General features: G+C 41.1%; 3 protein-coding genes across 3 annotated transcripts; all 3 read left to right on the top strand.

Annotated features, from left to right (window-relative positions):
• The first annotated feature begins 7,313 nt into the window (after positions 1–7,313).
• LOC114491014 (olfactory receptor 1J4-like) lies at positions 7,314–8,276 on the top strand. Its single transcript, XM_028505162.2, has one exon. It carries the CDS (start codon positions 7,338–7,340, stop codon positions 8,274–8,276), a length of 939 nt encoding a protein of 312 aa, XP_028360963.1. The 5' UTR covers positions 7,314–7,337.
• A 7,832-nt stretch (positions 8,277–16,108) lies between these two features.
• Positions 16,109–18,662, top strand: LOC114491003 (olfactory receptor 1J4-like). The gene is given in 3 exon segments (XM_028505151.2): positions 16,109–16,262; positions 17,170–17,739; positions 17,742–18,662. Coding segments are annotated over 3 exon segments (1,182 nt in total). The 3' UTR covers positions 18,200–18,662.
• Positions 18,663–22,168: 3,506 nt separating this feature from the next.
• On the top strand, positions 22,169–26,311 carry LOC114500059 (olfactory receptor 1J4-like). The gene is made up of 2 exons (XM_028516646.2): positions 22,169–22,365; positions 25,169–26,311. Exon 2 carries the CDS (start codon positions 25,185–25,187, stop codon positions 26,169–26,171), a length of 987 nt encoding a protein of 328 aa, XP_028372447.1. The 5' UTR covers positions 22,169–22,365; positions 25,169–25,184; the 3' UTR covers positions 26,172–26,311.
• Positions 26,312–26,858: the final 547 nt, after the last annotated feature.

Raw genomic sequence — 26,858 nt, forward strand, 5'->3', positions numbered from 1 at the left:
AAATAAAAGCAAAGATATCTATAAATCAATATGGACAAACATCTGGATATACTGTTAAATGGAAACAAGCAATGTGCAAAAGGGTACTGATACTACTGAACTTTTGGTAAAAATTAAGGGGATACAAAATATACATATGTCTGCCCATTTGAGCAAAAAGAAACACAGGAAGAATAAATCAGAACCTAATGAGGTGGTTTACCCAGAGAAGGTGGACAGAAGAGATGGGAGGTAAGTATAATTATTAGCGTGGTTATGACCATGTTGTCTTTTGCCACTTGCAATTAAACAGAAGAGGTGGTGCATAAAGCAAAACAGAATCAAGAAGACAAATGAACCTAACCATATCTAAAATAAATACCATAATTAGACTAAAGAGAGAAATAATATAAGTACCCTAGCAATTCTTGAACCAGAATTTTGTCTATATACTCTCACAATAAAAAGAAAAGGAAACAAAATCTTAAGCTGTAGTTAGTGTGTCATTTACAATGGTATGAGTTCAAGATTCTGAACTATTTCAAGTAAACATTGAGAAGGGAGTGACTCCTCACTCTCATGGGAAAGGTCCACTGCACACAGAAAAGGAGAACTGCAAAGGATTCTTGGGTGTTAACTAGAATTGGAGATATCAGGTCAAGCTGATGGGTTTGAACAGTTATAAATGGATGAAAAATTATATTATTTATATATACACACAAACACACATACAGATACAATGTTCCCATTCCTCATTCTTTCTGTCCCTCTCCTGACCCACCGCCATGGGTAAACAATCTTTTAGTCTTTGGTTTCGAGTTTTTACTTATTTTGTTCCTTTTATATATACTCCCTAGTTGACTTCTCTTATATTATTTAGAATCCTCATAAATAATAAACACACCTAGAGATTCGAAATGAATAATAGTAGTAATGGATTTTCACTCAGAGAATAAGTAAAAATCCAAGAGTTCATAATGATATAAACAAATAGAAAACAAATGAATGGGGAATAAGGGTAACATCTTTCTTATAAGAGAACACAATTATTAGACATAGGAGAAAAAACAGTATTTGAGAAATTACCCTCTGGTCATCACATTTGTGATTCTCTTGTCGTAAAGAAATCATCAGTGAGATCAAGATGGTGGCAAAGGAAAATACAGCTCTCCTCCTTGCACAAGCACATCAAAATTACAACTAAACTAGACAACAACCATCACTCAGATTTGTCAGGAGCTCAGTCCAGTGGAAGTCCGATAATTATGGAATTAAAAAAGCACATCTATCCAGACTAGCATAAGGGGTGGAGATGTGGAACAGACTGGTCCCACATCCAAATGTGGTAGATAAAAAACTAAGAGGAATATCTTGGGAGTGAAGAGTCCCAGCCCCACAGCAGCTCCATGCCCAGATTTCCAGGGCCAGGAAGATAAGTCTCCAAAACTTTTGTCTGCAAAAATCAGTGCAGATTGAGTTGAGCAAAGAAACTTCTGGACTCCCAAGCACGTCCTCTTAAAGAAAACACATACACATTCAGGCTCACTCTCTATGGGCTCCAGCGCTGGGCTAGCAGTTTGAGAGGCACCAGTGGCATACTGGGAGAAACTGAAGTGTCTGACATCAAGGGGAGAGCTGGGGAACAGTTTTCTTCCAGGCAAAAAGGCAGGCAGAGGCCACTGTCCCTTTTATGAATCCCACCTCCACAAAGCCACAGAACCCAAATGTGGGTGCCATATCTGAGACTCCATCAACCTGCCTTACACTGTTTGCCCTCCCCTACACAGCCCCTGAGACTCTGTCTCACCCACTTATGGACCCAACCAAGCTGTTAACAGTGGCCTTTCCATATGAATGGCTTGTCTTGGCTCATGCTTCACAACTTCCTAATCATCTCTAACAACCAACAGTCAGCCTCAGTGAGTCACCAACCCCAATACCTCTTGCTAAGTGGCCCCAGGCCTAGCATAGCAGCAGCCAGCCTTGATTCAGAGCTTGGCTTTGCTTGGGAACCTCCAAGGCCAGCACAGGTAGCAGTCATCTCAAATTGCCTTATAGCTCATGCAGGGTAGCTTCAGGCAGAACACAGGAGGTGGCTAACCGTGCCCTGCACCACATCAGAAACCTCAGAGCCTGTGCATCCAGTGGACAGCTACAGACCATGTCAGAGCACCATCTCCTGGCTCCTGCACAGCTGATCCTCCACAGAGGTTGGAGGTGGGTGGTAAGTGGTCACAGCCAATCATTTCAGGACTGGCCTGCATAAAGCATTCTCATTAACCTGCTAGCAACAACAAAAACTCAAGTAGAACAAGACAGTGTACTCAGCCCACACAAAGGGCACACCTTCAGTACCCAACTAAGGTAACAGATGAAGCTGTGCTACTGGTCCCTACAGGACACCTACAACATTAGGCCACTCTACTAAGACAGGGAGTCATAGCAGCTCTACCTAATACACAGAAACAAACACAGGGAGGCTGACAAAATGAAGAGACAAGGAAACAAGACCCAAATCAAAGAACAGAATAAAACTCCAGAAAAAGAGCTAAACAAAATGGAGATAAGCACTCTATCAGATGCGGAGTGCAAAATACTGCTTATAAGACTGCTCAAGGAACTTAGGGAGGACTTCAACTGAATAACAAAGATCCAGTAAGAAACAAAGGATACACAAATTAAAAAAAAGAACTTACTGAAAGGGAAACAACAGCAGAGTGGATAAAGCTGAGAATCAAATCAGTGACTTGGAATTCAAGGAAATAAAAAACAAGAAGAAAAAGGAATCAAAAAGAAAACAAAGGATACTGTAAGGAGCCTCTGTAGCAACCTCAAATGTTCCAGAATTCACATGTGGGGTGCGAGAAGGAGAAGAGAAAAACCTAGAAACTGAAAATCTATTTGGAAAAACACAATGAAAAAGAACTTCCGTTATTTGGTGAAGGAAATAGACATGTCAGCCCAAGAAGCACACAGAATCCCAAACGAGATGGATGCAAAGAGGCCCACTCTAAGGGGCATCATCATTAAAATGCCAAAGGTTAAATATAAAGGGAAAATCTTAAAAGCAGCAAGAGAAAAGCAGGTAGTTACATACAAAGGAGTTCCCATAAGACAGTCAACTGATTTCTCAAAAGAAACTTCGCAGGCTAGAAGGGAGTGGCAAGAAATATTCAAAGTCAATAAAATCAGGGACCTACAACCAAGATTGCTCTAGCCAGCAAGGCTATCATTTGGAATTGAACTTAAGGCACATAAAGAACTTCTCACACAGTAAAAACTAAAGGAGTTCTTCATCACCAAGCCATTATTATATGAAATGTTGAAAGGACTTATTTAAGAAAAAGAAGACAAAAACTATGAACAATAAAATGCCAATAAACAAATATCTATCAACAACTGAATCTGAAAAACAGACTAAGCAAAAATAAACAGCAGACACAAAATAATGGATATGGAGAGTGTGCTGATGACTGCCAGATGAAAGGGGAGTATGGGGAAATCGGTGAAGAGGTGAGAGAATTAAGTACAAAGAGGTAGTTACAGAATAGCCATAGGGATGTAAAGTAAGGGAAATGGAGCAGCAAAAGAATTTATATGCATGACACATGGATGTGAACAACAGGGTGGTGACTGCCTAAGGGAGTGGGGGTGCTGGGTGAGGGGGCAGACTTGGGAGAAATTGGGACAACTGTTACAGCATAATCAAAGAATGCAATTTTTAAAAACAGGAAAGTAAACAAAAAATCACCAATGGAAGTTAAATATAGTGGCTGAAATGTTAATAAGGGAAAAGTTATGTTTATATATCATCAAAATATCTACTCAAATGGCAGTGATTAATAAGCAGGTTAAAATATTAACTTTAACAATAGTAACTTTATAAGATAACCTGACAGATACCACCATAGCCAACTGATCAAGGATTCAAACACTAATACATGAAAAATTAATATCATGTCTTTTAATAACGTGCATTTTGGCATACCTGCTGAAAACCTAAGCCTCAAACATACTTACATTAATACATGCATGCACTCAGAAGGTAAACATAGTAAAACATTAAACATTGGGGGATCAGTGTGGGGCCTTTCTAGGTATTCTTGACATCATTTTTTAAAAAAATATTTTATTTATTTATTTTTAGAGAGGGGAGGGAGAGAGAGAGAGAGAGAGAGAGAGAGAGAGAGAGAGAGAGAGAGAGAGAGAGAGAGAGACATCAATGTGCGGTTGCTGGGGGTTATAGCCTGCAACCCAGACATGTACCCTGGCTGGGAATTGAACCTGGGACACTTTGGTTCCCAGCCCGAGCTCAATCCACTGAGCTACGCCAGCCAGGGCTGACATCATTTTTATAACATTTCTGTACCTTTAAAATCATTTCCAAATGAAAAGTTGACAAATCATTTGTGCCAGCTGGCACATGCCCAAGAAAAAAGGACTCCAGGCATCACTGGAATCAGGGACGCTGTCCCCTCGGACTCCAGTCCCTCTGGCTCTTGGACACGCAGCTCCCCAAAGGGCAGGCAGAAATTAGCTAGAAGCTTGGGGACTGGGTGCCAGCCTCTCATTAGTAAGGGTTATCTTTTAAGGGATTTCTCTGGGGCTGTTTAAACAAAATGAAAGTCTGTACAAGTGCTAAGGCCCCAGATGTTTCTTCTGTTTGTGTCAATGTTAGGACTCCTGAGGAAAACCTGAGGAGCTGGGCAACAGTCTGGAGCAGGGGGTGTCTGAACTCACCAAAGATGAAGAGCACAGGTCGGAGAGGCTGGATGTCTGCACTGATGGACAGATCTGCCTGTGTGATGGTGGATTCATGGATGAGACTCTCAGTTCATGACTGTGTGTCTCTGTGAGCCTTCAGGTACTGTGTATGCTTGTGCACATTCCGTTTGATAGCTGCATCTGTGTGCACACATGTGTGCACACGTATTTCACTCACAGCCTGACTCTTCCTGAGTTAGACCCAACCTGGCCCCGTTTTAGCCGATGTACACCAAGTTATTGGCTTCTTGCCTGTGATTAGGGACTCCTGATTCATGTCTGCAACCCTAAGTACTAGCATCACAGCTGAGTATCAGAGGTGACATTGTTGGCTCTGGTGCTGGACAGGAAGACGCCTGACCTCAGAGGAGCTAATCTAAGGTCAGAGAAGGGTCACACCTCTGCTCAGCAGCATGTGCTGGTGCACATGTGAGCTGTGTCTGTGGGTGACACACTGGTGTGTGAGAGCAGGAGGATGTATTCTGTGGTTTGCTCTGTACAGTGGCCTGTTGTGACCATGTGCATGGCATTGTGGTTTACCATGTGCATAGCATGTTGTGGTGGTTTAATGAGTGCACTTGTGACTTAATAGGCTAACCTGCCCCAAGCTGATGGCCTTCCCCCAGGAAGGGGATCAGTCAGAAGGGACAGAAGTATGCCCTGATTTTTAATAGGATAGGAGGGTGTGTGCTGCCTGTTGTGGTGAGTGTGTGGCTGGGGCTGCATGTGCTCTTTGTGTGTTTCTTGGGAGACTGTTTTGTTTTGGCCTTGTGTGTTTTTGGTGACATGTATGCAGTGTTAGTGTATATGTGGTGAGCTGTTTACTGGGTGTGTCATGAGTCAGGTGTGTTGATGTGCATTGCGAGTGTGTTTGCAGGACACTGGTCCATGAATGTCTGGTTGTATGTTTCCTTTGAGTGTTTGTTAGGATTTGTATGTATGTGTGTGTATGTTATGAGCTCTCCTCACCTTAGGGTGGGAACTTGGTACCAGGTCAGTAATATTCACAAATCAGCACTGTGTGTGTGTGTGATCTGCATCAATGACCTCAATTTTTCTTTAAGTGTCCTCATTCTGGGGCACCATTAGTGGAGGGAACCAAACTCCAAAAAACGTCCTGTTTCTGGAAATGGACCTGCTGTCATATTCATGTACCTGAGTGTGACTGAGTCACTCAGAATGTTGCAACTCTTTAGTTTTACTAAACATCCCAGGCAAAAGGCATTCCAGGCATCTCACTGTGCGACTTTATTGGGCAGAATGACCTTCAAATACTGGTGACCTTGGAAAGTTATTTAAATCCTGGGCCTCAGTTTACATCTATAAAATGGAAAGAATTGCACTTCCTTGTGAATCTTAGAGAGGCTTTCAGGAATTGTTTATTGTATGAAAATTTGTATGTATTGGAGAATTTTTGTCACTTGGAGCATATATAAATGTGAAGGAACAAAATTAGTAAGCAGACTAAGAAAATTTTGGACAAGTTGGAGTCCGTACAGCTCTAAAACAACATATCATGCTTGGCTCCCCTAACCAACAAACGGGAAGTTTCTGTGTGAAAAGGTTTACAGCATGGGTGCTGATTACACAAATGTATTAGACTGAACCACATGAAGCAGCCAGTACTTGGTAACTGTGAGGTATAGAAAATGGTAACATATGTATGTCATTTATATATTATATATTGCATATCATATAAACAAAGATACAAATGTTTGTGCACCATTCTCCCCACCATTGTACTGCTCTGTGCCTATAGATTTGTATAATTTCTGTTTCTGTTTCTTAAAAGCTGAAATAGGGGAAAGACCACAAAATCTTAGTGCAGCTGTGAAGTGGCTGTAAAATCTGGGAATGTACGTCTGATAAATGGATATAGTTAGGGAGCACAGGTGAAGTCATCATCCAGTACTCAGATGTTCACCAAACTGTTCAGCACTGTTATGAAAGACAGTTTGTGGACTTTTCTGGTTTCAGAGCTATTGTGGCATCAAGTGGCTTTAAATGTCCACAAATTTCTAGAATGTCCCTGAGGTTACAGCTGTGGGTTCATGGGACTTCACAGGTTCACAGGCAGAGAGTCACATCATTCCTACATCTCAGCATTGGAGTCTCATGTTTACTTAAGGCAGACACAAGTGATCCCAGTTTTCAGGGCTCATCTTCCATTTCTACCTCAGTGAATAGTGTATTCCCTGAACTGGTGTACAAGTTATCCCTACATGCTCATCATGATCTAAACGGTCAGAAATGGGGATTTTGCTTTTCCTGTTCAATGTGGCATCTCAGTCCTTAGTCGTGGTCCCAACGCAGACTCCATGTTCAATAAGTAATGGCTGAATGGAACGGTAAATGCCTCCTGCTTATGTGCAATGAGGTCTTGTTGGCTGCTTTTTGGGCTCATTGTTTTCCTGGAACCAGACTGTGTTACAGCAAAGATGCACACATTTAGTAGTACAAAAACTAGTAAGGGTTTAGTTAAAATTTCATGATTTTCCCAGAAAATTACAGTGTGAGATGTGATGATGCTGCTTCTATTTCCAGGACTGTGAGAGTCCCACACCTTCCTCACCTCCAGCAGACAGAAGAGCAGCATGAGGCCTGAGAACCAGAGCAGCATGTGTGAGTTCCTCCTTCTGGGGCTCCCCATCAGGCCAGGGCAGCAGGGTGTGTTCTTCACCCTGTTCCTGGGCATGTACCTGACCACAGTGCTGGGCAACCTGCTCATCATCCTGCTCATCAGGATGGACCCCCGCCTGCACACGCCCATGTACTTCTTCCTCAGCCACTTGGCCTTCTCTGACTTTTCTCTGTCATCTGTCACTGTCCCTAAGATGCTAATGGACATGCATACAAGGCAACAATCTGTCCCCTTTGTAGGATGCATTTCTCAATTGTATTTTTTCATACTTTTTGGTGGTCTTGACAATTTCCTTCTCTCCATGATGGCATATGACAGGTATGTGGCCATCTGTCACCCTCTACACTATAACACCATCATGAGGGAGGGGCTGTGTACACTCTTGGTGGCTGCCTCATGGATCATCTCCTGTAGCAGTGCCCTCTTACACACTGTCCTCTTGGTCCGACTGTCCTTCTGTGCCAACAATGTCATCACCCACTTCTTCTGTGACCTCACTGTGCTCCTGAAGCTCAGCTGCTCAGACATCTCCCTCAATGAGCTGATCATCCTCACTGAGGGAGGAATGCTTTTATTCTTGCCTTTGGCTATTGTTTTGGGCTCGTATATTCGTATAGGGACCATCATCCTGAGGGTGCCGACCACTAAGAGACTCTTGAAAGCATTTTCTACTTGTGGCTCCCATCTCCTTGTGGTGTCTTTATACTACGGGACACTTGCTGTTGTTTACTTTTCATCCTCATCATGGGATTCCAAAAACATAATTGCTTCAGTCATGTATACGGTAGTTACACCCATGCTGAACCCCTTCATCTATAGCCTGAGGAACAGAGATGTAAAGCAGGCGTTAGAATATTTGTCAACAGGGTTAAAGAAGTTAGTATGTCAATGAAGTTGGGTTTGCTACTTGGATTGTTTATAATTCTTTATTCCTAAATAATATTTTTCACTTGTTCATCATTTCATATAAGGTATATGCAAAATGTTTTGTAAAACGTGTTGCACAATTTTAACTATGAATTTGTCTTTTTCTTCACTGAGATATTTCAATTTTTCTTTCTGTATTTTTATACTTTATTATGAAAACACACTGATTTAATATCATGATCTGCTACTGGTGTGTTCCTCCCTCTTGATTAATTATATGTATTTTGATATTCCATTACTGCTCTACTATCTTATTAATCATATTTATTACTATTTTATAATTCTTTTCTGTGCTGTATGCAGAGATTACTTCTTAGTTTCTTTTAAATTTTTTTTTTAACTGATTCTTTTATGCTGGCTTTTTTTGGCTTCAAGCTGATTTTTGTATGTCTTCTCAACTCACATTCAGTGACATCATGCTGGCTGAGTGGAATCAGCCACTATCAGAATAATTACACTATGAAAATTCACGTGTGCTACAAAGTGAAACTTTCAACCACAGAGAGAGACTCTTTAAAAATGCATTTAAAGCACACTACTTTGTTTAAAATGAGGAGATATTTCTAGCAATAGGGCCTGCATTCATACTTCATTTACTTCTCATATTAAAATTGATACTTTTTATCTGCAGGCAGATGCATATATAGATATAGATATAGGTATTACTATAGTATATCTAGTAGAGATGCAGCTTTTCTCATGTTAGGTATTACATGGCATTTTTTCCCCATCACGTCAGACATTTCTGTGTCCAAATTGTCAGTGAGGTGTCCTTTTGTCAATGGTATATGTAAAGTTGGATTTTGTTCTTTTTATGGGAAGCAACAATTTCTGAAGTTATTAACGGAGTATTTCTCTGTTGACATCTAAAGTAATCATAATGTATTTGAATTTATATTTTCTCTATAACTATGTGATACACCTGCTTCACATTTATTCCTTTGTCTTCCTCCTGTTCGATTAATCATTTATATTTTGATATTCCATTATCCCTCTACTAACTTGTTAATCATACATTGTTATTATTTTGTAATTCTTTCCTGTGTTCTCTGTGGAGATTACTTCTTACTTACTTTTTAATTTTTAATAAAGTTTAATATACAAAACATGACATTGACCACTTTAGTCTTCTGAGATACACAATTCAGTGGCATTTAGGAGACTCATTACCAATATCTCAATTTAGGACCCCTACAGGAAACTCTAAAGAGCATCAATGAAATCGAGTAATTGGCAACTGTGAAAAAATAAAAGCAAAGATATATATGAATCAATATGGAGAAACATCTGGATATATTTTTTTTTCTTTTTCTTTTTTTAAATTTTATTTTAATCATTGTTCAAGTACAGTTTTCTCCCTTTTACCCCCAATCCAGCCCACCTACCCAAGCCTCCCCACGTCCCTCCCATTACCACCCTCCCCCTAGTTTTTGTCATGTGTCCTTTAAGTTTGTTCCCATGAACCCTTCCCATTGTCCCCTGAAATCCCTCTTCTCTCCCCAATGGTCACTGTCAGCCTGTCCTCTATGTCAGTGTCTTTGGTTATATTTTGCTTGTTTCTTTGTTTTGTTGTTCAGATTCCTGTTAAAGGTGAGATCATATGGCCTTTGTCTTTCACTGCCTGGCTTGTTTTGCTTAGCATGTTTTCCAGCTCCATCCAAGCTGTTGCAAAGGGTAGGAGCTCCTTCTTTCTTTCTGATGCATAGAATTCCATTGTGTAAATGTACCATAGTTTTTTGATTCATTCATTTACTGATGGGCATCTAGGTTGCTTCCAGCATCTAGCTATTGTACATTGTGCTGCTATGAACATTGGGATGCATAGGTTCTTTTGTATTGGTGTTTTAGTGTTCTTAGGATAGAGTCCCAGCAGTGGAATTGCTGGGTCGAAAGGCAGATCCATTTTTAGTTTTCTGAGGAAGTTCCATACTGCTTTCCATAGTGGTTGTACCAGTCTGCAGTCCCACCAACAGTGCACTAGGGACCCCTTTTCTCCATAACCTCTCCAAACTTGTTTGTTGCTTTGTTTATGATGGCCATTCTGACTGGTGTGAAGTGGTATCTCATTGTGGTTTTAATTTGCATCTCTCTGATGGCTAGCGATATTGAACATCATTTCATGTGTCTTTGGATTTTCTGTATGTCCTCCTTGGAGAAGTGTCTGTTCAAGTCCTTTGCCCATTTTTTAATTGGATTCCTTGTCTTCTTAGAGTGCAGTAGTGTAAGTTCTTTATATATTTTGGAGATTAAACCCTTGTCTGAGGTATCATTGGCAAATATGTTTTCCCATATAGTTGGTTCTCTTTTAATTTTGATACTGTTTTCTTTAGCTGTGCAGAAGCTTTTAATTTTGATGAGGTCCCATTTGTTTATTCTTTCCTTTATGCCCGTTGCTCTAGGGGACAAGTCAGTAAAAAAGTTTCTGCGTGAAATATCTGAGATTTTCCTTATCTATATTCTCCTCTAGGACTTTAATGGTGTCATGTTTTATATTTAAGACTTTTATCCGCCTTGAATTTATTTTGTATATGGTATAAGTTGGTGCTCGAGTTTCATTTTTTTTTTTGCACGTGGCTGTCCAGTTCTCCCAACACCATTTGTTGAAGAAGCTACTTTTACTCCATTTTATGTTGCTGCCTCCTTTGTCAAATATTAATTGACCATAGAGACTTGGGTTTATTTCTGGGCTCTCTGTTCTGTTCCATTGGTCTATGTGCCTGTTTTTATGCCAGTACCAGGCTGTTTTGATTACAGTGGCCTTGTAGTATAGTTTAGTGTCAGGTATTGTGATCCCTCCTACTTTACTCTTTTTTCTCAAAATTGCAGCAGCTATTCGGGGTTGTTTATGATTCCATATAAAATGTTGAAGTGTTTGTTCTATGTCTGTGAAATATGCCATTGGTACTTTAATAGGAATTGCATTGAATGTGTAAATTGCTTTGGGTAGTATGGCCATTTTGATGATTTTAATTCTTCAGTCCATGAACACGGTATATGTTTCCATTTGTTTGTGTCTTCCTTGATTTCTTTCCTGAGGGTTATGTAGTTTTCTAAATACAGGTCTTTTACTTCTTTGGTTAGGTTTATTCCTAGATATTTTATTTTTCTTTTTGCTATTTCAAATGGGATTTTTTCCTTGATTTCTGCTGCTGCTGTTTCATTGTTGGTGTACAGAAATGCCTTTGATTTCTGGATATTGACTTTGTATCACACTGTTTTGCAAAATTTGTTTATTAGGTCAAGCAGTTTTTTTGTGGAGTCTATAGGATTTTCTATGTACACTATCATGTCATCTGCAAACAGTGACAGTTGTGTTTCCTTCTTTCCAATTTGGATGCCTTTTACTGCTTTTTCCTGTTTGATCACTGTGGCTAAAACTTCCAGTACTATATTGACTAGAAGTGGTGAAAGTGGACAGCCTTGTCTTGTTCCTGATCTTAGTGGAAAAGATTTTAGTTTTTGCCCATTGAGAATGATGTTGGCTGTAGGTCTCTCATATATGGCCTTTATTATGTTGAGGAATGTTCCCTGTATTCCCACTTTGCCGAGTGTTTTTATCATAAATGGGTGTTGTACCTTATCAAATGCTTTTTCTGCATCTATTGATATGATCACGTGGTTTTTGTCTTTGCTTTTGTTTATGTGATGTATTACATTTACTGATTTGCGAATACTGTACCATCCTTGCATCCCTGGAATGAGTCCCACTTGGTCATGGTGTATGATCTTCTTAATGTATTGTTGGATGTGGTTTGCCAGTATTTTGTTGAGGATTTTAGCATCAATGTTCATCAGTGATATTGGCCTCAAGTTTTCTTTCTTTGTTGTGTCTTTATCTGGTTTTGGAATTAGGATGATGTTGGCCTCATAAAAAGAGTTTGGGAGTCTCCCATCTTTTGGGATTTTTTGGAATAGTCTGTGAAGGATAGGGGTTAGCTCTTCCTTAAATGCTTTGTAGATTCTCCTGTGAAACTATCTGGCCCAGGGCTTTTGTGTGTTGGGAGTTTTTTGATTACTGCTTCAATTTCTTTTGTTGTTATTGGTCTTTTCAGGCTTTCTGCTTCTTTTTTATTGAGTTTTGGAAGATTCTATTTTTCTAGAAATTTGTCCATTTCACCTAGGTTTTCAAATTTCTTGGCATACAGTTCTTGTAGTAATTTCTTACAATCTTTGTATTTCTGTGGTATCTGTTGTAACCTCTCCTCTTTCATTTCTGATTGTGATTATTTGGGTCTTCTCTCTTTATTTTCTTGATGAGTCTGCTTAAAGTCTTGTCGATTTTGTTTATCTTTTCAAAGAACCAGCTCTTGGATTCATTGATCCTTAGAATTCTGCTTTTAGTCTCTATGTTATTTAATTCTGCTCTGATCTTGGTTATTTCCTTCCCTCTGCTTGCTCTGGGTTGTCTTTTTGTTGTTCCTCAAGTTCTTGTAGATGTAGGGTTAGGTTGTTTGTTTGGAATGTTTCTAAATTTTTTACGTGGGCCTGTATCACTATGAACTTCCCTCTCAGGACTGCTTTGGCTGTGTCCCATAAGTTTTGGGTTGTTGTGAGTTCGTTTTCATTTGTTTCCAGAAACCTTTTGATTTCTTTCCTAATATCATTCTTGATCCATTCATTGTTTAATAGCATGCTATTTAATCTCCATGATTTTGAGTGTTTTGGGGTTTTCTTTTCCTTCGGGTTGGTTTCTAGCTTCAGTCCCTTGTGGTCTGAGAAAATGCTTGGTATGATTTCAATTTTGTTGAAATTGTTGAGGCTTGTTTTGTGTCCTATTATGTGGTCAATCTTTCAAAATGTTCCATGCACATTTGAAAAGAATGTGTATTTAGCTTCTTTTGGATGGAGGGCTCTGTATATATCAGAGAAGTCCATTTCATCAAGGGTATTGTTCAATGCCACAATATCTTTGTTGATATTTTGTTTGGAAGATCTGTCCATTATTGATAGTGGGGTGTTAAAATCTCCCACTATAATTGTGTTGCTGTCCATATCTTTCTTGAAGCCCTCTAAGATTTCCTTTATGTATTTGGCTGCTCCTATGTTGGGTGCATATATATTTACAATATTTATGTCTTCTTGGTGGATTCTTCCCTTGAGTATTATGAAGTGACCTTCTGGGTCTCTCTTTGTGGACCTTCTTTGGAAGTCTATTTTGTCTAATATGAGTATTGCTACCCCGGCTTTTTTTTCCTGTCCATTTGCTTGGAATATTTGTTTCCAGCCCTTCACCTTCAGCCTGTGCAGCTCTTTTATCCTGAGGTGGGTCTCTTGTAGGCAGCATATATGTGGGTCATTTTTTCTTATCCATTCAGCTATTCTATGTCTTTTGATTGGAGCATTTAATCCATTTACGTTTAAGGTTATTATGGATAGGTACTTACTCATTGTCTTTTATTTATGTGTGTTCCTCTCTCTCTCACTTTTCCTTCCCTTCCGTAAAGCAGTCCCTCTAGAATCTCTTGCAGAGCTGGTTTGGTGGAGGTGTATTTTTTTAGACTTCTTTTGTCTGGGAAGCTTCTTATTTGGCCTTCTATCTTGATTGAGAGCCTTGCTGGGTAAAGTAGCCTTGGTTGCAGACCTCTGGTTCTCATTACTTGGAATATTTCTTGCCATTCTCTTCTGGCTTGAAGTGTTTCCATTGAGAAGTCAGCTGCTAAGCTTATTGGGGCTCCCTTGCATGTTACTTCCTGTTTCTCCCTTGCTGCCTTTAAGATTCTCTCTTTGTCTTGAAATTTTGCCATTTTAATTATGATGTGTCTTGAGGTGGGCCTCTTTGGGCTCCTCTTGATTGGGACTCTCTATGTTTCCTGGATTTGTGTGACTTTGTCTCTTGTCAAATTAGGGAAGTTTTCCTTCATTACTTTTCCAACTAGGTTTTCTATCCCTTGCTCCTCTTCTTCTCCTTGTGGTATCCCTATTATATGGATAGTATTACAATTCATATTGTATTGCATTTCTCCTAATCCCTCTTCATTCTTTCTGAGCCTCTTTTCCTTTTCTTGCTCTCTCTGGGTGTTGTTTTCTACTTTGTCCTCTAGCTCACTGATCCAATCTTCTGCTTCATCAATCCTGATTTACATTCCTTCTACTGTGTTCCTCAGTTCAGAAATGGCATTCTTCATTTCCTCTTGGCCCTTGTTGACAGTTTCTATTTCCTTTTTCATGTTTATATAGTTTGCAGTGAGATTGTTGTAGCTTCCCTCTAGTTTCTGATAGCTCATTGTGAGTTCATTCAACTTCCTGATAATCATTGTTTTGAACTCACTATCTGATAGTTGAGTTGCCTCTATTGCATTTAGCATTTTTCCTGAGGCGTCCTCCTTTCCCTTCAATTGGGGATTGTTTCTTTGTTTTCTCATTGTTTGTGGGTTTCCTCTTGTTAGCCTCTGTTTCTTAAATTGATCTGTTCTGGTTCCCTGTAATTATGGTGTGAACTTCTGTGGTAGAATACCTGTGAGATTCAGGGGTGCAGTCTCCTTCGTGTATCCTGGTGTTTACAACGTCCCCCTACTCTTTTTTGTGATCAGTTGGAGGAGTAAGGCAAAATGATTTAAGACAGCAAGACAGTATACTATGATATTTACATTAGCAGCCAGTAGAGTAGAGATGGGTTATCCTTTGGCTCCTTATAGTGTTAACCGTGATCCTACACCCCACTATCCATGTTTTAGAAAGGATGGAAAGAAGGTAAGACTCTTAATGGGGACAAAAGGATTGTTAGTGGAATTCGCAAGCTGTGAGGCTGTGGGAGGTCAGATTCTAAGGTAGGGTTGGAATAAAGATTAGTAAATAGGAGTAGTGTGTAAAAGAATAGAGACAACCCCCACAATAGTATAGTTCAGGAAATTGCAAAGTGGGCTGAGATCAGGTAGGGGTGTTGAGTAGTAATTACAATTGTATGAACTAGGTCTTATTAACAGTAATAGTAAAGCATCAGTCTTGTGGCAGAATCGATGAGATCTAGATAACAAGAATAAGGAGTATTGAACCTTGAGAGGTGTATTAATGGAACACAGATGAAGGACAGTAAATTCTCAGCACACTGTGACTGAGATACAAGGGGGAACCTATCAAATGACAGTATAACCATCCAAGCAAAGAAGATTATACAGAAAGAAAAAGAATACCAAAATACTATTAAAATAAAAAATGTCAGAAAAGTGAGAAAAAGACAATACAAATTTACAGTAACTTGCAAGATAAAAAAAAAGAAATAAAAACAGAAGATGTTATGCAGGAGAGGTAAATTTGGAGTGGAAGGAATAATACTAGGATGAATGGAAGAGAAACATAACGGATTGGGAGATATAAAAATAGTAAGAATTGAAAAATAAAATGTCACTTAAAACACAAGATAAAAATCAATCAACCAACAGCCACAAAACAAAACAAAACAAAAAAATCTCTTGGTTTCTAACTGGCCAGACCAGTTTTTCTGATCTTGAAGCCTTCAGCTGGCTGAGGGACGTTTGAAATGCTTATCACTCTTCCCAGCCGAATCTCAGTAAGTCTCTCAAGTACTATCCCCAAGGCCAATCTGACTTTCCCCTACAGGACCCTGGGCGCTCCCGAGCACACTCGCTCTCCGGAGCTCACTGCCGCATTCTCCCGGGTTCCAGCACGGTTCCAGCTCTATGATCTCAGGAAGTACCATGGACGTTTTGGGATTTACTGTGCCATCTCTGGGGATCATAAAGGGTGCGCCCATCCACCAAATTTTTAAGTTTCAGGCTCTAGGAATGCACTAAGTGCCGAGTCCCTTCTGGGTTCACAGCGCAAGAGTCAGGATTCCCGATGGGGTACGCGCTTCCACAGTTTAGCGCTGCAGGCTCCAGAAACCTGAGAACACCTGTGCCATTTCCTGGATCGGGGCTGCGATGTCTGAGTTTTCCACCGATCCACACTCCCACAAGGCTAGGGGTGCCAGCACTCTGCCAGGCTGCCCCTGGTAGTGCCGGCTGGAGGCACTCACTTCTCCCAGGGCTCTGGGTGGGTGTTCACAGTCCCTGGGTGATTTTCCCCCTGGTCCAACCGGCCTCTCTGTGCCTTCAAGCAACAAGGTCTACCCTGGTGTTGCTCAACCCTTGTATTCCGGGGAGGGAGCTGTGACTCCCCTCTTCCGGGAGCCCTACAGCAGACCCGGGAGCACCGGGCCTGGGGACTGCAAGCCCCCTGGTCCCTGAGCTGATCCCTGGGTCCCTTTTGTCCTGAAGCAGTCTCCCTACCGTCTAGTTTTTCAATGATCACAATAATTTTTCATGTCCTGTTTTCAAAAATGTTTCGGTAACCTAGGCCACTTGCTCTGTTCCTTCACCGATCCACGAGTTTTCCTCCTCTTCACAGAAGCCGAGAATCATGCTGCCTAGAGTAAAGCAGCCATCTTTCCCCCCCCGGATACACTGTTAAATGGAAATAAGCAATGTGCAAAAGGGCACTTATAGTACTGAATGTTTTTGTAAAAATTAAGGGGATACAAAATATATATATGTCTGCCCATTAGAGCAAAAAGAAACACAGGAAGAATAAATCAGAAACTAATGAGGTGATTTACCCAGAGAAGGTGGACAGGAGAGATGGGAGGTGAGTAAAATAATTAGCATGGTTATGACCATGTTGTCTTTTGCCACTAGAAAATAAATAGAAGAGGTGGTGCATAAAACAAAATAGAATCAAGAACACAAATGAACCTAACTATGTCTTAAATAAATACCATAATTAGACTAAAGAGGAAAATAATGTAAGTACCCTAGTAATTCTTAAACCCGGAATTTTGTCTATATATTCTCACAATAAAAAAAAGGAAAAAAAATCTTAAGCTGTACTTAGCTTGTCATTAACAGTGGTATGAGTTCAAGATTCTGAACTACTTCCCACGTGTCCAACATTCGGCAAGCAAGTAAACACTGAGGATATCTCTGATGTCTCTTTCTCATCTGTCACTGTCCCTAAAATGCTGATGACCATGCACACTCACCACTTCATTTCCTACCCACAGTTTATTTCTCAGTTGTATTTTTATTTATTTTTTGGTTGTCTTGATAATTTTCTTCTGGGGCAATTTTGGTTCTGTACTTTTCTTCCTCATTAAGCAGTGATGGCATATGACAGGTATGTGGCCATCTGTCACCCTCTACAATACACCACCATCATGAGGGAGAGGCTGTATGTGCTGCTGGTGGCTGGTCCCTGGATTATCTCCTATGGCAGTGCACTGTTGCACACCCTCCTCCTTGCCCAGGTGTCCTTCTGTGCTGACAGCATCATTCCCCACTTTTTCTGTAGTCTCTCCATTCCACTCGAGCTGTCCTGTGAGCTGGTCATATTCACTGAAGGGGTTATGGTTGTCATGTTTCCATTGAGTGGCATCCTGGTTTGTTATGGCCATACTAGAGCCTCTTATCCTGAGAGTCCCTCTACCAAAGGGATTGCAAAGCCTTGTCCACCTGTGGCTCCCACCTGTCCATGGTGTCTCTCTTCTATGGGGCAATTTTGGTTCTGCACTTTTCTTACTCATCAAGCAATTCCACTGACAAGGACATGATCGTCCCTCTGATGTACATAGTAGTCATCCCTGTGTTAAATCCCTTCATCTACAGTCTGAGAAACAGAGATATGAAATTGGCTCTGAGACTATTGTCAGAAAAAGTATCCTTTTTGCCAAGTTCAAATCACCTAATTCTGTTCTTATTTCACACTCTGACCTTGTTGGACATCCTGAAAAATGGTGTGTTGACCACCCATCTCTCTAACATCCTCTCAACTTCCTTACTGGATCTATTCCCTTTTACTTTACTCTTATTTGTTGTCCTCTTATTCTTCCATAATCCGAAATATGCCATTTCCCACAACACACATTCAACTTGTAGTCTTCAAACTCCTTATTAGTCAGGCATGGCCTGATCATCCTGAATAGCTCACACTGTTGTGTTCTGCTGCTGAGAAGAGATGGAACACTTGCTAAGATCACAGAGCACACCAACCACCTCTCTCAAAAGGAAAATGGCACCTGCACTTTATGCTTCCTTCTAAAAGATAAAACCGGTTTAGCTTCAGGCTACGATTACAAGTGTGAAATGTGGCTATTTCTGACTCCTATGTGGCAGAGAGCAGAATTTCCAAGTGTGTTACAGTGCCTCACTTTGTCTGTAATGCAGTGAACAACTGGCCCTTCAAGCAAAGCCAGTTTTTTAAATTTTGTGCAATATTGTTTTGATAGGTAAGAAAAAACCCTCCTCAAGAATAGGTAACATGACTTGCAATCATAACTGTTTCTGTTGTTGAAGTAAATGAGATATAAATCACTTCCCTATTTCCCCTTTCTTATCTATTGTTTCCCAAAACTACAAATATTCAGCCATGTTTCTAATGTTTAGTTTAATCAAGTCTAGTACATTTACCATTTTAATGTAGTATATAGTTAATAAAATACTTCTGATGGATTCCTAAAAGCTAAATAAATTTAATTTCATTGTGTTTGTGATAAAAGCATACCAGGGGAGCACTCCATAGGAAACTGTAATTTTTGCCTTTGAATTGGATTTTTGTGGTGAGATCAGGCTATGTCTCTCTGATTAATGGTAGTCTGGGAAAATATTGTATTGTTCCCAAACTGAGAGCTCCCATTTTGGATTCCTTTTATAAGAAGAAATTTTATTTATTTTTAGAGAGAGGGGAAGGGAGGGAGAAAGACAGGGGGAGAAACATCGGTGTGAGAAACATTGACTGGTTGCCTCTCGTATGTGTCCCAACCAGCGACCAAACCTGCAACCCAGGCATGTGCCCTGACCAGGAATTGAATTGGCAACCCTTAGTTTTTCAGGACAATGCCCAACCCACTGAGCCACACTGGTCAGGGCAAGAGCTCCCACATCTAATAGGGAAAAGCTAAGTGCATGAGTTCCTATTTCATGCATATAAAAATTCATGCAACGTATTTGTTGCATGGCTACTCTGTGCCAGGAGATCTTAGTTCTGTGAATACAGATTTTTATATAGACCTGCAAACTCATCCCCATGTGGGACTTACACCCCAGCCCTCCTGCCTCTACTCATTCAGACTTCTTTGTCTTCATAGCAGTTTCTAATCTTCTAACACACCTTAAATTTTACTAATTTCCTTTCTTGTCATTGCTTCTTTACTGGAATGTAAGCACTACACAAGATGGGTTTGGGGTCAGAAATAAAGAAATAAACTGTAAGTTTTACTTATAGGTAAATACTGCTATAAATAAAGGAAATGTAAAAAGGGGGAGCAAGATGGCCATCAAAAAGAACATCTTACCCTTTGCGACACCATGGATGGACCCAGAGGGTGTTAGGCTAAGTGATATAAGACAGCCAGACAAGGACCACATAATTTCACTTACATGTGGAATCTAAAAACCAAAATAAATTAACAACAACAACAAAAAATCAGAAGCATACTCACAGATATAGAAAACAAAATGATGGTTGCCAGATGGGAAGGGTATTAGGAGAATGGGTGGAAAAGGTGAAGGGATTAAAAACGTACTAATTGGCAGTTACAAAATAGTCACAAGGATGTAAAGTACAGCATAGGAAGTACAGTCAATAATATTGTAATGGCTGTGTATGGTGTCCATAGGTACTAGACTTATCAGGGGGATCACTTTGTAAGTTATATAATCATCTAACCACTAAGCTGTATACCTGAAACTGCTATAACATCAAATGTCAACCGTAACTAAAAAAAAGGAGGGAAGTAAGAGTGCTGGGGGTGTTTATAATTTACATGTGTGGCTCTGGTAGACCTCACTGGAAAGGTAACATCCAAAGACCGTAGCGAGGACAAGGGAGTGAGCCATAGGGATCTCTGGGGATGAGCATCCCAAGCACAAAAATCAGCAACTACATGCTCTGAGGTCAGACGGTGCCTGGCTCATTGCAGGAACATTGAGGGGGCCTCTGGAGCTGGACAGGGCCGATTCCAGGAGGGACGGTAGGCGGGAAGTTTAGAGATATCAGCAGACCAGATCTGTAGGGCACTTAACAATCACAGTATCAACAGGTGTATTAGTCAAGGGTGTCCAGATAAATAGAACCAATAGAGTGTGTGTGTGTGTGTGTGTGTGTGTGTGTGTGTAGGAAGAGAGATTTAAGGAATTGGTTCATATAATTGTGGAGATCGGTAGTCCAAATTCCGCAGGGTAGAATGAATGGGAGACTGTAAACATGGGAAGAAGTTGCAATTTGAGACTAAAGGCCTCTGCTGACAACATTGTCTCTTCCTTGGGGGGAGCCAGTCTTTTTCCTGTTGCCCTCAACTGACTGGATGAGGTCCTCCTACATTACCGAGAGCAGTCTGCTTTACCCCAAGTCTGCTAATTGCAATGTTAATCCCATCCAAAATGAGAAAACCTTCATAGAAACATCTAGAATAATGTTTGATCCAAATATCTAAGTAACACAGTCGAGCCAAGTTATCACATAAAATTGACCATCAAACTTGAGTTTTTGGTATTCAGTCTGAGTGATTTGGGAACCCACTGGAAGGTATTCGACAAAGGAATAACATGAGCATACTTAATTTTCTCACTGTTTCTTTAACAAACACAAGCTTTTTTGAGGTATACTTGACATACAATGGATTACACATATTTAAAGTATACAATTTGATCAGTTTGGGCATAGGTACAGACCCATGAAACCATCACCATGAGCTGCCGGGATCATGAAGTTGCCCCAAGCCTACACCTGCTCCTTCTGCGCTGCTTCCAGCTGTCACCCAGAAAATCACTGGTCTGTTTTGTTCACATCAACTAGTTTGCATCTTCTAGAAGTTCCGCTAACTGGAATCATACAGAATATATTCTTTTACTGTTCTTCCACTCAGCATAGCATAAGTATTCGAGATTCACCTATGTTGTAATATGTATCAATATACGTTACATTCTTCTGCTCATTGGTTCATTCTTTTTATTGTCAAGTAGTACTCCACTGCATAGATATACCTCTGCTATTTTGCCCATTCATCTGTTGATGGATATTTAGGATTCTCCCTAGCTCTGAACCTGGTTTTTATTATATCCCAGCAACTTTTGCCATTTACCCATCATTTATTTCACATAAATTTTTTTCTGAATCCCCTACACGTCCATGTGTGTTCTTCAAGAAGAATTTCTATTTGATTCACTGCTATGTCTCCAGAGTATATATCACTGTCTTACTTTTGTGAGAACCTTACTAATTATTTAAGAGAATGAGTGACCGAATGAACAAATGAATTCATTCTACATTACAAGTGCCTATTCAAGCCACAGCCGATCCCCAGGGATACACAGACATTGACAATGCTGCTCAACACTTAGTAGTCTTTCATTACATGCTCACTTATCATCCCTCAAGCTCACGTGGAGACTACTATTATTATTTCCACTTTGAAGAACCCGAGTCTCAGAGAACTTTGATCAATAATTCAGGTATTCACTCTTAGTAAATGCTGGGGGCAGCCTCGAGTCTTTTCTCCAGAGTGCACAGACTCAATCACCTTACCCCAAGACAAGGCACAGACCCTACCCTCCAGGACCCTATAGGGGAGTAGAAAGAGCAGCCCCTTCAAAGGGGCTTTAGGTTCTAGGGGAGGTCTGTGTCATGTTGTGGGAGTCTGCTGAAGGCCACACACTGCCTGGGCCATGTGCTGCTGTGCAGAGAAGCTGAATCATGATGAGATGCCGCAGGCACCTGGGCCCTTCCTGCTTCCCATCTGGAGACCTGGCCAGAAGCCTGAGGCATCACTGACATTAAGGACACTCTCTCCTGTGACTCCAGTTGCAGCCCAGCCACTCTGGACCCTGAACAGGCTCCTTCCCAAGGGCCCAGGAGGAGTTAGGCAATCATCCCAAGTGGACTGCTTCTCTAGTCAGGGACTTGGGGATGTGTCCCTCTAGGGCCTCTGTGGGTAAAAGGAGATCTTCTGCTCGTCATTTTCAAGCTGATAAACAGACATGAAAGTCAGCAGAGGTCCTTGGGCTACTGTAGTCTGATCTCTGTCCTTTAATCCTGAGTCTGCTGTACAGAAAGTGAGGACCCAGGTCACAGCACGAAGCACAAGGTATCAGAATCATAGCTTGGTATACATCAGAAGGGCCCCAGAAATCAACAGTCATGTGTGTGTGTTCTATAACTTTGTGTGTGTGAGTGTGTATGTGTGGCTGACTCACACACTGAATGCCTCCGACCAGGACCCATGTAAACCAGGGGAGGCTGGAGACTTCCTCAGTGATGTGAGCCCTTATTGTACTTTTGTTTTGTTGCTTGTGTGCTGTCTGTAAGACCTTATGCGTCACTTGTGATTTGAATATGTGCGGCTGCTGGTGACTACAACGTGTGTGGTGGAGGATGCTTGATAGTTCTCTGTGCACTGTGGTATACATGTGAGAGTGTACGTTGTGTGAGTTTTGCACAGGTTTCTGTGACATTGACTCACACTGTCAATGTATTTACCCACCCTGAGCATAAACTGGAGAGAGAAGTCTGTATGTCTCCTTTGTTAAGTGTGTGGCTGTGAAAGTGTGTGAGTGCTTTTGTGTGTAACAAACTCACATCTTGATTTCCTTCACACAGATGTATAGGATAGAGACTTAAAACCTAATACAAAAAAAGGCCAAAAAAATGTTGTTTTGATACATTTGGACTCTCCACTTGCTAGAGGCCAGAATCCACAAGGCAGCTCTAAAAATTCCCATTTTGAAAATCTGCTGGGGCCATTTTTCAGTGATTTGAGTAACACAGGAGGGCCCCTGGAAGCCCAGCAGTTGTGACACTCTTTTGCAATTTTTTTACATAGTTTAGACACTAAATGCTCATTTCTGATGTTGCAGGTGTCTACATAAAGTCTTGGCATTTTTTCCTACTTAATAGCTTTGTGACCTTAGCTTTGGCCTGTGTTGCCCATCAGCCTCCACTGTCAAATGGCAATACTTTTAATCGCTATAGAATCTTGTAGGTAGGTGCTTCGGTTCAGGGCACATTGCCAGCACTTAGGAAACTACAGCCTTGTAGAGGCCGAGACAGTGGACTGTCCATTTCCTGACCTCTCAGGAGACGAGACTTGGTACAAAGCCAGGAAAACCAGGTCCATCCAAAGACTCTCTCCCCAACTTCCTGGTAGCGGCTTCTCCTCTGTACGATGGAGCACGTCCCCAGTCTCCTCTTTCACTCGTGGCACTGAAGGAATCTGGCACCACCTCTGTGCTGTTCCCTTCCCTTCAAATTGGGTTTGTCCACAAGATGCTGGAGATCCTAGTTATTTCCTGGGATAATTAAGACGGTCAGCTACTCACACAACAATGTCCATATAAAGTTCCTCTCGAAAGCATGTGGATATTTTAACATTTAACTTTCACTTAGTGTTTTTCCTCCCTTGGGAAGAAATGGGTGGATTCTCTTCCAAGTGAACAGAGGATCAGAAAATCTATCTTTGAGTCCAGGCCCCACTATGCGATGTCTATGTGGAATTCTGTAAGCTATTTCACTACTCCTGATAGTAAATGAAAGAAAAAGAACCACTGTCTTCTCTGCTTCTCAGGCATGGAATAAACTGTCAGTTGACTGAAACTGAAGGTACATGCAACCATATGCAAACTAAAGGGCTGCAGGAATATGAGTGGGGACGGTTGTTGGAACAGAAGGATTCCCTTAAATCCTGAAATAATATTTCTTAAGGCCCTGGATCTTTTGTATAATTAAAGAGAGGGAGAAACAGTAGGATCAGAGGAGCAAAGATGCCAATAAATTTAAGACACAGGAAAAAATTGTGACCATAGCAGTTACTAAGGTCCTTGCTCCTTCTGATCATGTATATAATGAAGTTTTAATAACACCTACCACATAGAACTACTGAAAGTTTAATAAGGCAATAATGGAAAAATGTATTTGCTTGACATACTGTTCATTAAATGCCAATTATTATAGTGTGAAGATCAGTACTGGGAAAGAGTGATGGTCAAGCAGGTAACTGAATTCTAATAGGCACTTCCCATGCTTTAGTGCCCCCAGTGCTCAAAGCCAGATCTCAGGTATCTTGCCGTCTAGGAATACTCATTTCTGAGCCTACATGAAGCACCAGATTCACAAAGAGATGAATGAACTGAAGTAATGTTCATTTTCTGGCATACAGATGAACATGGACTAAGACATGTTATCACCAGGGAAGGTGAGAGCTCAGGTAAGTCAGCACCAACTGACCCTTTGTGCTGACCTCTCATACATCTCATGATGATTAAATTCCTGCAGTTGATCTTGGCTTTATTTGGATAGTTACTCCATCATATATACAGTGGTTACAATTTTGTGTTTATTTTATATAGGGCACTGTTCCTAGACAGTGATGTCTTGAATAAGAATCCTCTTAATAACTCCAACAATGTGTGGTATGTGTGATATTGGTAACTTCACATCACAGGCCTACAGCGTGAGGCCGTGAGAGATTCAGCTGCTCAAGTAGTCCACCCAGAAAGCGGTGGGGCCAGACTGGCAGCACAGGGAATCTGCTGCTTTGCTTACCTTTCCTCAGTCCGGCCAGTGTTCCCGAGGGTCGGCAAGCTAAGGGAAGAGCCCCTGTGTGTCCCATTTATTCTTGCATCTCCAATTATTAGCATAGTGCCAGAAACCTGGTTTATAAAAAAAAAAAACCATGAATGAGTTTGCTCTGGTTTCATTTGAAGGAAACCGTGCTGGATTTTGAGGGTATGATGCCTGCTTTGGTAGCACTAGCCAATGACATAAATGCAAGGTCTTACTCCATTTTTCAGGAGAAAATAAGTAAACCTACTGTGGTGGCCAAAATCACACTTTAAAAAAATCTGCCATTTTTCACTGTCCTTTAATCCCCAGAAGACAGAGGAGGACCATGAGCAGGAACAACCAGAGCAGCATGTCCGAGTTCCTCCTCCTGGGGCTCCCCATCAGGCCAGAACAGCAGGGCGTGTTTTTCACCCTGTTCCTGGGCATGTACCTGACCACGGTGCTGGGCAACCTGCTCATCATCCTGCTCATCAGGCTGGACTCCCGCCTGCACACGCCCATGTACTTCTTCCTCAGCCACTTGGCCTTTTCTGACTTTTCTCTGTCATCTGTCACTGTCCCAAAGATGCTAATGGACATGCACACACAGCAACAATCCATCCCCTATGTGGGATGCATTTCTCAGTTGTATTTTTTCATACTTTTCGGTGGTCTTGACAATTTCCTTCTGGCAGTGATGGCATATGACAGGTATGTGGCCATCTGTCACCCTCTACACTACACCACCATCATGAGGGAGGGGCTGCGTACACTGTTGGTGGCTGCCTCCTGGATTATCTCCTGTGGCAGTGCCCTCTTGCACACCCTCCTGTTGGTCCGACTCTCCTTCTGTGCCAACAATGTCATCACCCACTTCTTCTGTGACCTCACTGTGCTCCTGAAACTCAGCTGCTCAGACATCTCCCTCAATGAGCTGGTCATCTTCACTGAAGGAGGAATGCTCTCTTTCCTGCCTTTGGCTATTGTTTTGGGCTCATATATCCGTATAGGGACCATCATCCTGAAGGCTCCCTCCACTAAGAGACTCTTGAAAGCCTTCTCTACCTGTGGCTCCCATCTCTTTGTGGTGTCTTTATACTATGGGACATTTGCAGGTGTTTACTTTTTGTCCTCTTCGTGGGATTCCAAAGATGTAATTGCTTCGGTCATGTATATGGTTGTTACCCCTATGCTGAACCCCTTCATCTACAGCCTGAGGAACAGAGATATAAAGCAGGCCTTAGAAATGTTTGTCAACAGGGTTAATTTATTTAAGTGGAAATCACTAAATCCTCTTACTGCAGTCAGGAGCACAGTGAGGCACATGTCTTAACACTATTGTAAGGTAGACATATCCCCACAACTTTAACAGAATATCCATTGTGCGATCATGTATTAGTGTTGTTAATATGTCAACGAGGTCAGGTTTGATACTGGAATTATTTATAATTCTTTATTTCTAATTAACACTTTTCACTTCATCATCTCTTATAGAGTCTGTGTCTTGGGTGAGAGCAGCAGTTTGAAGGCAGCTTTCTGCCAGAGAGGGGTGCAGGCGGATCCCATGGTTTTTTGTCCATGTACTGTCACAATAAAAAGAAAAAGCTGGAAACAAAGTCTTAAGCTGTAGTTCATGTGTCACTAACAGTGGTATGAGTTCAAGATTCTGCCACCACTTGCCACATATCCAAAGATTCAGCAAATACGTAAACACTGAGGAAAAGGGAAGTGATGCCTTGCTCTCACAGGAAAACTGTTATGTGCGTGGAAATGCAGAGGCTGGAGAGAACTCTCTGGTGTCAACCTAGAACTGGAGATATCGATTCAAACTTATGGGTCTTAAAAATTATATATTGATGGAAATTTGTATATGTCAATATCTATACTGTTCCCACCCCTCATTCTTCCTGATCCACTCTGTATGGGTAAACATTCCTTTAGTTTCCTAGTTCCTACTTTTTACTTCTGTTTCTTTTACATATATTTCCCACATGGCTCTCTAAGATCATTTAGAATGCTT

Source organism: Phyllostomus discolor, chromosome 3 (assembly GCF_004126475.2).
Source record: "Phyllostomus discolor isolate MPI-MPIP mPhyDis1 chromosome 3, mPhyDis1.pri.v3, whole genome shotgun sequence".
Taxonomy (NCBI): domain Eukaryota; kingdom Metazoa; phylum Chordata; class Mammalia; order Chiroptera; family Phyllostomidae; genus Phyllostomus; species Phyllostomus discolor.

Excerpts from the sequence above, each read along its gene's own strand:
- LOC114491014 (XM_028505162.2), top strand. The coding sequence starts at position 7,338 with ATGAGGCCTGAGAACCAGAGCAGCATGTGTGAGTTCCTCCTTCTGGGG.
- LOC114500059 (XM_028516646.2), top strand. The coding sequence starts at position 25,185 with ATGAGCAGGAACAACCAGAGCAGCATGTCCGAGTTCCTCCTCCTGGGG.